General features: G+C 40.1%; 1 protein-coding gene across 2 annotated transcripts in view; it reads left to right on the forward strand.

Annotated features, from left to right (window-relative positions):
• Positions 1-15,062, forward strand: part of RYK (receptor like tyrosine kinase) — a 91,934-nt gene that overhangs the window by 25,286 nt on the left and 51,586 nt on the right. For both annotated transcript variants that reach the window (XM_059064160.2, XM_059064161.2), the window contains exons 2-3: positions 3,050-3,171; positions 14,006-14,105. In XM_059064160.2, the coding sequence (XP_058920143.1) occupies positions 3,050-3,171; positions 14,006-14,105 (222 nt within the window). The remainder of the gene's footprint in view (positions 1-3,049; positions 3,172-14,005; positions 14,106-15,062) is intronic.

Here is a 15,062-nt window from a genome sequence, read left to right on the forward strand (position 1 = left end):
ATTAACCTTTTTCTATATTGCTGGACTCAGTTTGCTAATGTTTGATAGAGAATGTCTATGTTCACGACGGAAGTTGGTCTAATTTTCTTGCAGTGTTTTAGTCAGGTTTTAATATCAGTGTAACATAAAATGAGTTAGGAAGTTCCTTCTTTGACTATTTGCTGAAAGAGTTTGTGCAAGATTGGTATTATATCTTCCTTAAATGTTTTGGTAGAATTCATCTGGACCTGGAGCTTTGAGGGAAGGTTTTTAATTATTTGGATTTTTAATTCCTTCTTGTCAGTTTTGGTAAATTCAAGGATTTTTTTTAATCTTATCTAAATTACTGAATTATCATTAGGTTGTTCATAATATTCTTTTTTTTAACATCTATAGGATTTGTAGTAATGTTGCCTCTTCCTAAATATTGTTAATCTGTGTCCCCCTTTTTTTCTTATTTATTTATTTATTTATTTATTTATTTATTTATTTATTTATTTATTTATGGCTGTCAGGTCTCAGTCGTGGCATGCGGGATCCTTTGTTGCAGTACGTGGGATCCTTTGTTGCAGTGCGCAGGCTCTTCGTTGCAGTGCACGGGCTTCTCTCTAGTTGTGGCGCATGGGCTCCAGAGCACGTGGGCTCTGCAGTTGGGGAATGCGGGCTCTGTAGTTGTGGCGTGCGGGCTTAGTTGCCCTGCAGTGTGTGGGATCTTAGTTCTCCAGCCAGGGATCAAACCCGAGTCTCCTGCATTGGAAGTCCGTGTCGTACTCTTGACCACTGGACCACCAGGGAAGTCCCTACTAATCTTTTCAAGTAATCATCTTTTGACTTTATCCTTATGGTTAATTTCTTTATTGTGGTATTTGATCAGAGAAGGTAGCCTGCATTATTTCAAGTTAGAATCCATTTTTTAAAATGTGTATGGGTCTAATTCATGATTAACCTCCCTTGTTTCATGTCCCATAATTACATTGTTCAAATTATATGTCCACACTAAATTTTTATCTGTTTTGATCTTTTGTTTTCTGAAGGATGTTAGTTTCCAACTATGATTGTGGATTTCTTTCTTTATGATTTTTTTTTTGGCTTTCTATATTTGAAGCTTGCTTGTTAGTTGTACTACTGTATCTTATGTTTTTATGAATATGAACTTTTTCTTACTAATAAATTCATATTAATTAATTTATAAATATAAAGTCTTTCTACCTTGAGTTCTAAATTGTCTCATGTCAGTACTGCCATATTTACTTCTTTGTTTTTCTCCCCCTTTTAACCTGGCGTATATTTTAAAATTTTGTTCTAGGTATTGTATATCTCATATATATTAGGATATTGATGTACAGCATCAATCTAGACTAGAGTAAAAAAACATTTTTAAAAACAAGGAAAATTTAGGCTATTTACAATTATTGTGTTTGCTGATGGCCTTCTTTGTACCCAGCTTTCTTGTCGCATTTCCCTCCTACCTCTCTCCCACCTTACTTTCTTTCCCCTACCCTCCTTTCTCTAGCCCCACCAGTCCTCCTTCCCCAGTTGTTTGCTAGCACTTCCTGTTCTGCTGGCAGGGAGAGCCTTTTGCAGAAGACCTCTAACTTTCTCTCATTGCCTTTGGTTTCCTCTATAGGATCAGTAAAGCAGTGCTGCTCAACCAGTGCAGCAACTTTCCCCTATGTAAGCCTCAAATCTCATTTCTGAATTAATGATTGTATTAGATTCAGTTCAGAAATGAGGAAACTAATTTTACAGGAGAAATGCCTATAGCAAGAGTTATTCATTTCTATATCTGTATCTTAGGAGGTGTGAGAGCCTCACCTTGACCTCTTTGCATACCACAAGGTGTTTTAGACTCATGGTATAAGGCTCAGTAAGTATGAAATTTACATTTCAGTTGGCCTCCCCTGTACCTTTTTCCCTCCCATGTGTGGAATATGTGTCATGCATTACTAGAGGGACATAGTCACAACTTTAAGTAACAGTACATCAATTGAGAGAACTTACTCCCTGCTTTCATTCTTTCAGTTCTTTTGGGTTATCATAGAGAAAACCTCTGATTCTTTACCTCTCTCAAACACTTGCTATTATCCCCTTCCTCCCTTTTTGTAAACAATGAGTTGGGCTCAGGCTCACTTCCTTGGTGTAGGCCACAGTATTTAGCTAGCATTTAGTAATGTTTTGTTTTCCTTTTAATTGATTTTTTTTTTGTTACCTTGTATTTTTCACAATAATTACTGGTTTTCTACTCAAGATGGTGATTAAATTTTGCCTTTAAAATTTTTATTTTAAGAAGGGGTATCACAAAATTGAGAAATGTGATGTGTGTTGGAGATTGGATGTGACCTTGGGCAAGAAAGTGGTATGGCAATGAGTGAGATTTGAAATCTCCAACATTTCTCAGGTATCTCGATTATTTCTCTTTTTATCTGCAGTGCTAACTTGTCTAACAAGTGTTTACTGAGCATCTGCTTTGTGCAGAGGACTGTCCCAAGAATACGAGAAGTATGGTGTTCTCCACCTTGTAGTTCAGATTGGGAAGAGGATGTGTGTCTGTGTGGCAGTGGTGTGAGTGTACCTTGGTAACATGCCGTCCAAGCAGTCAGCACGTCATACTGACAGAAGCCGAGGTCATCTCTGGCTGGGGTCTTGAGGCCTTGGTTCACACTAATATTTTCACCCAGTTGCCTATCTCTCTTCCTAAATCCTCATCAGTTTTGTGGGGTTAGGGGGCTTTTGTTTGTAGGCATTTCTCTGAGATGGTCTATTTTCAAAAGGAAGTGTATCACATTGGTGGTTCTCGGAAGACAGCATGGCTCCCAGAGTTGTGGCTCCAGCACCCCCTTGCTTAGCTGGAGAACCACTTAATTGTCCTGAGTCTCAGTTTCTTAATCCTTGTTGGCGATGATGAAATCCCGTGTTCTTCCTACTTTGTAAGGCAGCACATGTGGGATATGTTTGTGACGTGCATTTGTACATCAATGTTATTTTTATAATAATCAGTATTTGAAATACTGGTGGTTGATGCTTTTGAGGGTATTATGGGCATTTAATTTTTTTCCCTATTTTTTTCTAGGTCTCGATGCAGAACTTTATTATGTGAGAAATGATCTTATTAGTCACTACGCCCTATCCTTTAACCTGTTAGTACCCAGCGAGACAAATTTCCTGCACTTCACTTGGCATGCAAAGTCCAAGGTAAGAGAGCGGTCAACCAAAGATGCCAAGACAGGACCACCCAGGCCCAGAGGCTGAGGCAAGGACTGTATCTGAGGAGTGGGCTGCCACCCGCACAAGGGGGTCAGTGGGTGGTGGGCTGTAGCAGTACTGGATCTTTTCAGATTTCTATTTTAAATCTTGAGCCTAGTCCTCTAGACTTTCTCAAATCCTTGAAAATGAAGGTAGTCATCATTTATGTGACTAGCTTATGGCAGAACACTTATATCTTTTCAAGCTTTTCAAATAGGTAGCTCTAGCTTGAAGAGGGGACAGTTGGACCTGTTAATGACTATGCTGTTATGATGAAGTGATATGAGTGAGGGGTGGGGGAATTTGTAAGTTAGGTGTTTCAGACATGTTTGAGGTATTGGATATAGTTCTCCCATTCATGGAGAAGTGGTAAAAGTCAGGCACAGCAGACGTAAGCACCTGTGTGTAACTATGACGAACCTCTTGCCTGGTTTGCTTGTTGCTGAATTCTTCACATTTCTTCTGATTGTCTGGGCTCCTCTAACATGATAAATTTTCTCTTAGGTCGGAGAGTGAGAGGCTGAATGTAGAGCCCACCTCCCCCGATCAACTTCACTTTCTTTTGCCAGCATTATATATAAGCTCCTGAGTAAGGTTTTATTTGGGAAATAAAAATAGTTTTTGCTACTAAAAACAAATAAGAATACCTACTGTACAGTTTATTTTAAAATTATTATAAAGTGATATTTGTCCTTATATTTGTTGCAGGTCATTTAAGTTTGATCACTTTAATATAGATCTTTTTTTGTCTACTTAGAAAACAGTAATGGTTATTGGGAAAATTCAAATATTATAGAATTGTTTTAAGAACTGTTAAGACTTTGTACCTCTGTACCAAGAAGTAATCATTGTTTATAATTTGGTATACTTCAAAGCTCATTTCTTTTTCCTTTTTAAACAAAAAGGGGATTTTCTAACACATGTGTTGTACAGTGTTTTTCCCCCTACTTGATACTATGTCTTGGCATCTTAACATTTCTCTACTTTCAGATTTAACTCAGTCTCTTTAGTGGCTTTATAATATGATGTCATATGGATGTACGACATATTGTTATTTGTTAAGTGCCTTATTGATGCATGGATTTTTAATAGCATTTTTTTACTATTTCAAACAATGTTTCCTTTCATTATTACAAATAGTTTCTTCACTTCATTTGGCAGGCAAAATCCATGGTAAAAGGATGGTAAAAGCAATTGGTAGTTCATCTTTTGTTGCTGTTTCTAACTTTATTATTGATGAATATAGAAACAAAAAATATATGTCTGTGAATGTTTATGAGTATGTATGTATACATACATTAAGAACATCTTAATTTGTTCAGAAATTTTTGTGTACTTTTCTCATTATTTCTGAGTAGTACATTGTGACCGGGAAGTGAAATGACTGGGTCAGAGACTGTGCATGATTAAAATTTTGATTGATATTGCCAAATTCTTTCTCCCTTCCCTCTCCCAAGATGGTACCAATAAGCCAACATTCCTTACAAAGTGAATAAGAGTGCTTATTTCCATTCACCATTTAATGCTAAATATTTTAAGTATATTTGTTTGCCAGTCAGATAAGTAAAAATGATTATATAAATATGCATATATCCACATTATTATATATGCTCACATGTACATTAGAGAAATGTACACACATACATGTATTAAAACATAGCTGCAGGAATGCTGTGATTAAAGTTGAATTAGCTTGGATCCTGGGTAAAGCATACGCGCCTTGCTGTCTAGAGCACCTCAACTGTCCATCATTATTGCCTTGGGGTATCCAAATGGGGGGGTGTTCTTTTAGGAGTGGATAGATCTCTTTAGGGTGAAATCTGCAAAAACAGAGGGAGAAATTTCATTTGAACTAAGAACATATAGTAGATGGTAACTTGGATGTACTGAAGTGCCAGCATAAATGATATAGGTATTTCAGAAAAGGTTCACCTGAGACATTTTAATCTGAGGTCTGTTTGTTTGAATGGGTAGGCACCTGGACTCTTCAAGGAAACAGCTAACACATTTTTCAGTATTCTTATATAACATTGTGTGACATTATTATTTGGGGCGGGTAACTTTTAATTTTGATATAATTTCAAACATAGAGAAAATTATAAGAACAGTACAAAGAATTCTCAAAGAATATCCTTTACCCGGGTTCATTAATTGTTACTGGTTTGCTCCATTTACTTACTTTATCATTCATTCGCTCATTCTCCCCACCCTAGTGCACACACACTTTTTTCCGTTGAACTGTGTGCAAGTGAATTGTGTACATTGTGTCCCTTTACCCCTAAATAGATCAGTGTATATTTCCTAAGAACAGGGTTAGGAACTTAATATTAACACAATACTATTGTCTAATCTACAGAACTCATATTTAATCAGCTATCCCAATCATGTTCTTTATAGCCCTTTTTTCTCCTGTGGCCTTTCTTTGTGTTTCTTGACTTTGACATTTAGGAACATACAGGCCAGTGGACTGTCCCTCAGTTTGAGTTGCCTGAGGTTTCCTTACGGTTAGATTCCAGAATGTCTCCTTGGTGGTAACACTACAGCATTGCCGTCCTCCGCAGTGCACACGATGTCAGTTTGTCCCCTTACTGTTGATGTTAGCTGTGATCACACAGTTCACCAGGTTTCTCCACTGTGAAGTTTTCTCTTTTATAAGGAACAGTTAATCGTGGGGAAATAATTTGAAATGATATATTAAAATCCCATAATGCAACACCCTTTCAACCACTAATTTTTGCACCTGTGTTTAGAACTAGGTTTCACTTTTAGCCAGTGTAATTGTTTCCTCTCACTGGAGGAGGTGATCTGCACTGGGTAGCCATTTGGTGGTAGTGCTGTAGAAGGAATTTAAACATTTGTGGAGTGGCAGTCTTGAATTTTAAGTTCCCTTGAAACTCTGAGATCCATCTTTTCTGTGAATCTTTCAGGCAAAGAAGCTTTTTATATTCTCCAAAAAATTGATGGTTAGTCCTTTGTTACTTTTCCTATCTTTAATGTTTGATGAATATGAAAACAAATAATACATATATTTTAAAATAGTGAAAACATCTAATGAAATAGTAGAGATTCTATTCTGGGTAAGCTGCTGACTTTGAACAGGATGTGATTGTTTCTGGGCCCACTTGGGAAAAAAATGCTGATATACCATGAGAATATTTTCTGGGCAAGTGTATGAGTAGTGACTTACGAATAAAAAGGCAGTGTAGGATGTGGCAGTTAGAATTAAACATTCTCATTCGTTTTAAAAAATATACACTAATTTTTTTTTTTAAATTTGCAGTGAGTTTCAGGGGTCTGACTGCTGATAATGGGTGCCTGAGGAGTTTTAGGAGCGTGTCACAAGGAGGAAATTGGAGTGGAGGAGAGTAGATAGAAGAAGGGGCTCAGAAGAATATATATGTTTGAATGGGAAGCAGTGTTGGTGTGGGTACATGTTGAATTAGGAGGAGCCTTGATATAGCTCCGTTGTACTTTCATGTTCTTCACATTATCTTGTAGAGCATAATTTCTAAACTACTTCTGTGGCGGGTATTAAATAACATCATTAGTGCACATTTGGACTTCTCTTGCTGCTATGATAGTCCTCGTAAGGCAGAAGCTCCCTGACTTGTTGGAGGCCATCACATTTATTTACACGTAGAGGCCAGAAGCCTAGAAGGGATCCTAGACTCCTCCTTCACCTTCCCAGTCCAGATTATCCTCTCTCATAATTACACCTTAAATTCGTTTCCTGTCTCTCTCGAGACTAATGCCTCATCCTTAGTTTGGGCTTAGTTTCTTAACTAGATACAGAAATAGTCTTCTAACTGGTCTTGCCTCTGGACTGAACTCTTGCTGTACCCCGCCCCCCCAAAGCTGTCCTAGGGCTCTCGGTTGCCACCAAAATAAAGTTCTGATTCTTAGGGAGCCTTCATGATCTCATCCCTGCCTTTTCTTTTTCTGCCTGCCCTCCTGCTGATTGTTTACTGCCATTTTTTTTTGGAGGGGGGTGTCTGGCAATTTATGGAATGCCCTGTGCCCTGTTACATTGCTGCTGTTTGCTCTGCTGGAAATGCCCTTTCCTCATTCTCTACCTCATTAACTCTCTTTATCTCAAAACTTACACTTGGTGTCACCTCTATTTCATCTATGTTCTGTACCCACAGTGACCTTCTCTATCCTCCCTCATAGCCCTTATCATACTCTAAGAATATTTTAGTAGTTGATTTTCTTGTCTGTCTCCCTCCAAGGTGCTGAGCATGTTAAGGGTAGGAACCTCTTTTTGTCCTCTGTGTCCCTTGTGTCTGGTGTAGTACCTGGTAGTTAGTTACAGGTATTCCTTAACCGACTATGGAAGAGATGCACAGGTAGAAGCCACAGGGCACAGCTCAACAAATGGGGAACTTCTGAACAGCTTTTCAAAGTTAGAATGTGCTGCTTTAGGAGTGGTGGATTCCTGTATCTAGAAGTGTGAAAACATAGGTTGGGTAAACTTGACAAGCTAGTTGACAAACTAGTTGCACACCTGGGGATTTTCCAGATATTTTACTCTGAAGAAAGTTGTAAATTTGGAAAAATGAATGGAATTCATAGTTTGAATATATAACTAAACTTATTTCACAGTTCATCTGTAGCAGGTGTAAGAATTTAGAGGAAAGTGCTAATCATGTTATATCTTAAAATGTTTTATAGTAAAAAACTAAGGAACGTGTGTACGTTAAATCTAATTTCAGGTTCGGCCTCCATTGCAGCTCCTAATTCCAGTTTTAGGTCATAATCTCTTTGGTGATTTAGCACAGTTGTTTAATTGAAGTTTGTCTATTTTAAAAGTTAATCTTTTGAGTATTTCATTTATGCATATGGTACAAAATGCAAAAGGCATAGGGGTATACGGTGAAAAATAAATTCCCTACACCTTCCTAGTACCATCCCCAAGCAATCTAAGCACCTAGTTCCCCTTCCATTGGCAACCACTGTTACCTGATTCTAGTCTCCCCTTCTAAAGATAGTCTGTGCATAGATAAGCATCTGTGTGTGTGTGTGTGTGTGTGTGTGTGTCTGTACTTTTTTGAAATGGGAAAATCATGCAAGGGGCTGGGAGAGACATGTTGGAGAGTTCTTCACCTGATCATGTTGGCTCTGGGATGCAATCAGGAACTTTCAGAAGGAGGGCCATGGCTCCCAGGCTCGAACACTTTGTAGTTCTTGCTTTTTAAGAATTGCCAGAAGATGAGGTATTTGCTTCCAGAGATCTCCAGGCTTCTTGGTATTTCACTTCACATTGTAGATATTTTAACATTAGTTTTAACACATCAAAGCTTTTGATAATAGTGTTCTCCAGTGTATACGTGATTCTGTTTTATCTTGCCAAACAGGTTGTGGTCTTCTCAGAGGCTGGACATTGTGTCATACTGCCTTAGTGAGTGGCTGGTAAATATGATGGGTTAATTGCATTTCCAGATGGGATGAGAACTCTGGTGTTGCTTGTCTTTCACAAGGCCACACACTCAAAAAAAAAAAAAGACTATTGGTGGCTTTAACAAATAATTAGTTTCTTCTGTTTTCCAGAACATTCTCCAGTATCCAGAAAAAAAGCATGCAACTGCATCTGTTAAGTGTCAGTAGATATTTTAGATAGCTGAAAGGCAAAAATATACCAAAATGTAGCAGAATACAATCCCCACTCACTCCCATCCCATAGCTGATATCTGGTTTCAGGAATTCATCATTGTCAGGAGGGTCTGCAGGGAACTTGTCCAGAGTTCCTACAGCAGCCCTGGGGCTCAGCCTGCTGTATCGCCTGCAGAGTGGATTTTCTATGAGAAATGCAGCACTTCTGGTAATTTCAGAGAAATTAAAAGCCTATTTGGCTGTAGGCAAGTGTATTCACTTTAAATCTGTACTGTGTTCCAAAAGGAAGTGGCTTTACTCAGCAGCTGCCTCTTTGCAATTGCCATTTGCTTCCAAGTAAGGGAAGATTACCAAAAATGTTTATTTCTTAGCTTATTCAAATATTTATATTTTCTCTAGTTTTCTTTTCTGAAGTATTTTGGCTCATTCTTTTTTCTGATAAACAACTGCTGTTCAGATTTCCTTTGTTCCAGTAGATTATAAATGTTAGCTTTAGAGCAGATCTGTTTCTTCAAAGGATCATTGGCGAGTGAGATTCGATATACAGTGATACATGCCAAAATAGGAAAAAACTGGCCTTTAATAGTTGGCAGTTTCTAACCCCAGAAACTGCAATTTAAAATTTTATATTCTGAAGGTTCCAGAGGGAGAAGAGAACTGCTTTGGAATGCCTTTCATGTTTAGGCAGTGCATCAAAAAGGGAGGAAGCAAAGGGCAAGCATGGTGCTTTCACACTTCTTAGTGTTCCAGGCTGCTGTTGGCCAAAGGTTTGGGCTTTTCAGAAATCTTACTCAGCCCCTTCACCACCTCTCTCCGTGCCCCTGACTCTACCCAGCTCCACTCACAAGCTTACTTCTCTCCCTCCTGCCCTTCTCCGCCCCCAACCCCGCACTGAGACTCTGCAGAGCTAGTCTTGTTCCCGCCCTCAGCACTGCAGTTAAGGCCTTTGACCCTGTTTGCTGCTGGCTTTGTCTGCTGCCCCAGGGGTTCTGGTCCTTGGCTAGCTGTGCCTCTGCTTGCAATAACTGAGACCTAGAATAAAGGAGACACGTGTGGGGAAGCACAGTAAGTTTGGTTTTGAATCTGCTACATTTGAGAGCTGTAAGATTGTTAGGTAGATATGTCTAGTAAGTAATTGGGCATATGGGAGAAAATGAAGATATAGGAGAGTGAGCGAGATGAGTTGATGATACAAAAATCTCATCAGCGGTGAAGTGAGCTAGCACTAGTATAGTAGGAGAGAAGGGTTTATCATTTGGAGAGGAGAACAGATCTCTCCTTGGGACTGGTGTGCAAAGGTTGAGTGTCCTAACAGATCTGCCTGGAGCTGAAAAGAAAGGCAGAAAGGGGGTTCCTGTATGCCAGCCGAAGGGGACAAGAGCATTGTCTGAGAGAAGGGAAGTGGGGAGGGCAGCAGGTGGTAAAGCTGTGGATCCTGTGAGATTTGGAGTGAGAAGACTAGGGAGAGAGGGGTGAGTGGGGAAGGGATTGCTGATCAGGATTAACGGCCTGCCCTGAACCTGGGGATCATCTTTGTGTAGGAGCAACTTTCTCCAGGTGTGATTTCCCCCAGCAGTGCTGGGCAGCAGAAGCAGAGTGAGAGGTCGTCAGAGTCCTGATGGCAATACGACTGTGTTGGTAACTAGTCTTCTTCCGGGCACAGTCTATGGGAAAGTGAAACCAGGTCACTAGCTAGGCTGGAGAGGATGGAAATAGCTTTATTGGCTATTGCATCCCAACTCTGAGCATAGCCCTTGGCTTACAAATGTGCTTCATAAATGTTGGTTGAATCAGAGTGTTGGAGACAAAGAACCGGTTTTATAGGAATCAGATGTTATGATGGGATCTTTGATAGAGTGGGATTTTTGCATTTGTTTTGGTTATGGGGCAATTCTTCAGTACATAGGAATACTGAATGTTAATATTGAAGCCATCAGGCAGATGGCAGGAGACAGAGTGAGCCAAGCACCCAGGCCTCTGCAGAGTCCCTGTGTGTCACTGATGATGTTGGCATGAGAAATAGCCGTTATGAGTAGAAGTTGGGAGCTTCAGAGTATAGGGGGTTTTGCATGAGAAAGGGGTATGTAGGACCTAATGATCCTGAAAGAATGCTGACCCTACTGTCTAGGCCCTGAGGGTTGAGGGCCTAGACAGCCAGGCTGTGGGAGAAGGTGGGGAAGACACTTGTGAAGAGACTGAGGGTATGGGAGGCTGTTTAGAATAGTGGCATTCCCAAGATGGGGGACAAAACGGAAGGGTTGCACTATTGTTCTTGGCAGGGCATAGGAAAGCTTGTGTCAGAATCTCTGGGGTCAGGAGTAGGCTGGTGCTTACAGGGAAGTGCAGCAGGGCCTAGGGTAGCTACTCTGGAATGACTGCTGATGCCACTGGGGTCTGCGTTTATTAGAGGGGACCTGTGCCAGACTGACAGGTATGTCATCTTATTTTATTTGATCCTCATAACATGGTTATACTAGCCTCATTTTATAAAAACTGAAACTCGGAAAAGTTAGTAATGTACCTAATGGTCACACAGTCTCATGGTTCTAATCCAGTTCTTGCTGACTGTGCTTAATTTATTTTTCATGCACTTGCCCTTCATGTATTGCCCTGTTTAGAGGTAGCATGGATATAGGGATATAGTCAATGCATTCTCTTAATGTTAGTCAATGAGTATTGCTGGGAAAGCCTGCACATTCTTGGCTCCGACTTGCTGGGCTGCAGCTCTCTCGCACCCCCTGGTGGCAGTGACGGTATTTCGGCATGCTAAGAGGAGAGGGAACACTTCTAGCCAAGGTGCCACTAAGTCACTGATGTGCAGCAGCAAGAACATTCCCTTTGTTGTGAACATGGCACTTACCAAATACAGCCTTTAACAATTGTTTGTATACCTATCTTAACTGTAAAGCAGTACTTTAATATTTGCATACCCCCTACAGCGTTCTGGGACTTTCAAGTAGAGTGTGAAAAGAGAAACCCAGAGGGGGAGTTACAGTCATTGGATTGAGCCCTTCTTATTCATGGTTTAAACACCTCCTGACCCAGTTAATACTCAGGTGTCCATCCTTTCTTTTATAATCTGGAAGGTTACTCTTTCCCTGTTTCCTTTCCTCTTTGTTAAGTCCTTTTTTGTTGTTTTTTTTTTTTTTTCCGTTAGTATATAAACACGTTTGAGTATCTCCCATTGAAAAAAGAAGAAAGAAAGGTTTTGGAATCTACCCCACCACCCACCCCCAGCCCTGCTCCCCACCATTACCTGATTACATTCTTCCTAGTTAAGTTCCTTGAAGAATGGTTTCTTGAACCTCTTTCCTACTGTTTTCCTAACCCACTGCCCTTTGGCTTCTGCCAGTCCCAGCCTCCACCAAAAAGCCCTTGTGACCACTGAATGGGAGAGGGGTACCATTCTTATTGAGTCCCCAAGGGCAGGACAGAGTAACGTGAAATATAAGGCCTCATTGAAGGTCTTGAAGGTGGCAGCCATTCTGAATTTCACCTGTTGCTTTGCAGTTTGAACTCTTTCTTTCATGAACATCTCTCTAGCAACAGGACTATATTTACTGATTGATGCTGTTTGGTTCTGTTAAGCCACCTATGTAGGCCAGGTATTGATAGAGAATATTGGTGTTCCCAGGACATCTTCCTAGTCACCCCTCTTCCTTTCCTGATTCTGAATCACTTCAGAAATAGATCCAGAGGTTAGATGGGCATCCAAACATAAACTTTCTCAGTGGTGAAAGCTGGACTAGAGAATGTGACTTAGATATTCTATGAGAAATTTGTACCTTGGAATCTGCTTGTGAGGTGAGTGGGTCTGTAGAACAGACCGTCATCCACCAGTCACATGCAGGCCCTCAGAGCTTGGCTTTTATCATATAGAGAAGACATTGGTGCCTAGTCATGGTCTGTAAATTATACATCTCAGCTCCTTGGCTCTTCATATCTATCTGCCTCTCCAGGGCTTCTCTGTCAGTGGCTGTGGTCCTCAGCAGAATTTCTGAATCCTAGATGGCAGATTGTACAGGAGAGTGGTGGTACTGTTCTGAGCATGAAATAGAGGGTGGCTTACTGGATTGAATTTTTATCCAATTGAAAATTCCTAGGAACAAATGAACAAACATAACAAGACAGAAACCAAGTCATAAATACAGAGAGCAAGCAGATGGGTACCAGAGGAGAGAGGGTAGAGGGGGAGGAAAGAGATAGGTGAGGGAGATTAAGAGGTGCAGACTTCCAGTTGCAAAATAAAAGAGTCAAGGATATGAAATTTACAGTGTGGGTAGTATAGTCAATAACTAAACAATATCTTTGTGGTGACATATCGTAACTAGACTTATTTTGGTGATCATTTTGAAATGTATAGAAAAAAATCAATGTGTTGCATAAATGGAACCAATATAGTACTGTAGGTCACTTATACTTCAAAAACAAACAAACATACAAACAAACACATAGAAAAAGAGATCAGGTTTGTGGTTACCAGAGGAGGTGGGCAGGGGGAGTTGGATGAAGGCAATGAAAAGGTACTACGGACTTCCAGTTATAAGGTAAGTAAGTGCTAGGGGTACAGTGTATAACCTTATAAATAGAACTAACACTGCTTTGTGTTATATATGAACATTGTTAAGAGAGGAAATTCTAAGAGTTCTTATCACAAGGAAAAATTTTTTTCTACTTCTTTAATTTTGTATCTATATGAGATGATAGATGTTCCCTAAATTTATGGTGATAAGCATTTCATCATGTATGTAAGTCAAATCATTATGCTGTAACCCTTTTAAACTTATATAGTGATATATGTCAATTACATCTCAGTAAAACTGGAAGAAAAAAAATAAACACACCCCCAAGACAGTAATCTAATGGGTCATGTAAGAGGCAATGCAGTCTGGTGGGGAAAAGTCTTAGAATCAGACGCAGCTGAGCTGGATTCCCACTCTAGCTACTTTGCATATATTCAACTTCCCTGGCTTGGTTTCTTCAACTGTTTAAAAAAAAAGGAACATTCCTAGCACTGTTTCTGACAATTTGGACTTTTAAAAAAATAGCTAGATTATTTGTTCTTATGAAAGGCTCATGTATTCATTAGTTAATGACCTAAATCAGTGAGGTCAAGCTGTTGGTACCCTTTCTGTTATGACGGATCCAGTTTGTGTATTTCTCCATTTTACAGGTTGAGTATAAGCTGGGATTCCAAGTAGACAATTTCGTGGCTATGGACATGCCGCAGGTCAACATTTCTGCTCAGGGGGAAGTTCCACGCACTTTATCAGGTGAGTCTCAGTGACAGAGTTTAACATACTGTTTTTAACTGTGTCCCATGTACTCTCAAAGCACAGTTAAACTACTGATAATGTAGTGTTCTACGCACACACGTAGGTATCAGATGCGTAAGTACTTTGAAAAGTAATTTTTTAAAATAGGGATTATTTGGACTGTTTAAACCATTTCCTCTTTTCCATCCCTTCCAGAACTGTCTGCACTCAGCTCTTCTCTGTCTCCTTATATGCATTGTTGGCCCCCAGCTGGGTCCCTTTGTCTGGTCTTGTTTCTCTTCAGTTAGTTCCCACACTGCAGCCCTGATAACCACTGAACACTCACTTCTGACCATGTGATATCAAGTCCCTCAGTGCCCCCACCCCAGTCAGCTGAGTACATTGCAGACTCCCCAGCCAGTGTGCTGTGTTTACCATCTGCCCCTGCCTGCCTGTCTAAACCTCATTGCTGCATTTGCCCCAGCGTTCCAGCAGTGCCGTGCTACATGTCGTTCTCAGAGCCATGCCTTTGCACAAGCCGGACTCTGTATTTGGAACCATGTTTTCATCTTTCCTGCTTGTGAATTTCTCTTCCTACTAAATATTCTGCAAGACTCAAAATCTGTACTCTGCTTTTCCCGCCTCCTCTCCCTCCATTTGTTAACTCTTCTATATTTAACTGTTGTGAACTGATCACATTATCTTGTAATTCTTTGTCTTTGTCTCTCTCTCTAGCCTGTGCCACCCTGAGGGCAGGAGCTGTCTTTTTCAGCTATCTACACTTGGTGCCTAACATAACATCTGGAATAGGATAGGCACTCAGGACAGGTCTGAATAAATCATTGAAGTGTCATGTTTACACCAATTTAACTACTTTTGAGCCAGCCTTTTGAGAGAGGCTCCTGAAGATGTGAGATTTAAAGAAAATGAAAAATTTTTAAACTTGACAGTATAAGCCCCAGTGTTATGGAACTT

Source organism: Kogia breviceps, chromosome 5, assembly GCF_026419965.1.
Source record: "Kogia breviceps isolate mKogBre1 chromosome 5, mKogBre1 haplotype 1, whole genome shotgun sequence".
NCBI lineage: Eukaryota > Metazoa > Chordata > Mammalia > Artiodactyla > Physeteridae > Kogia > Kogia breviceps.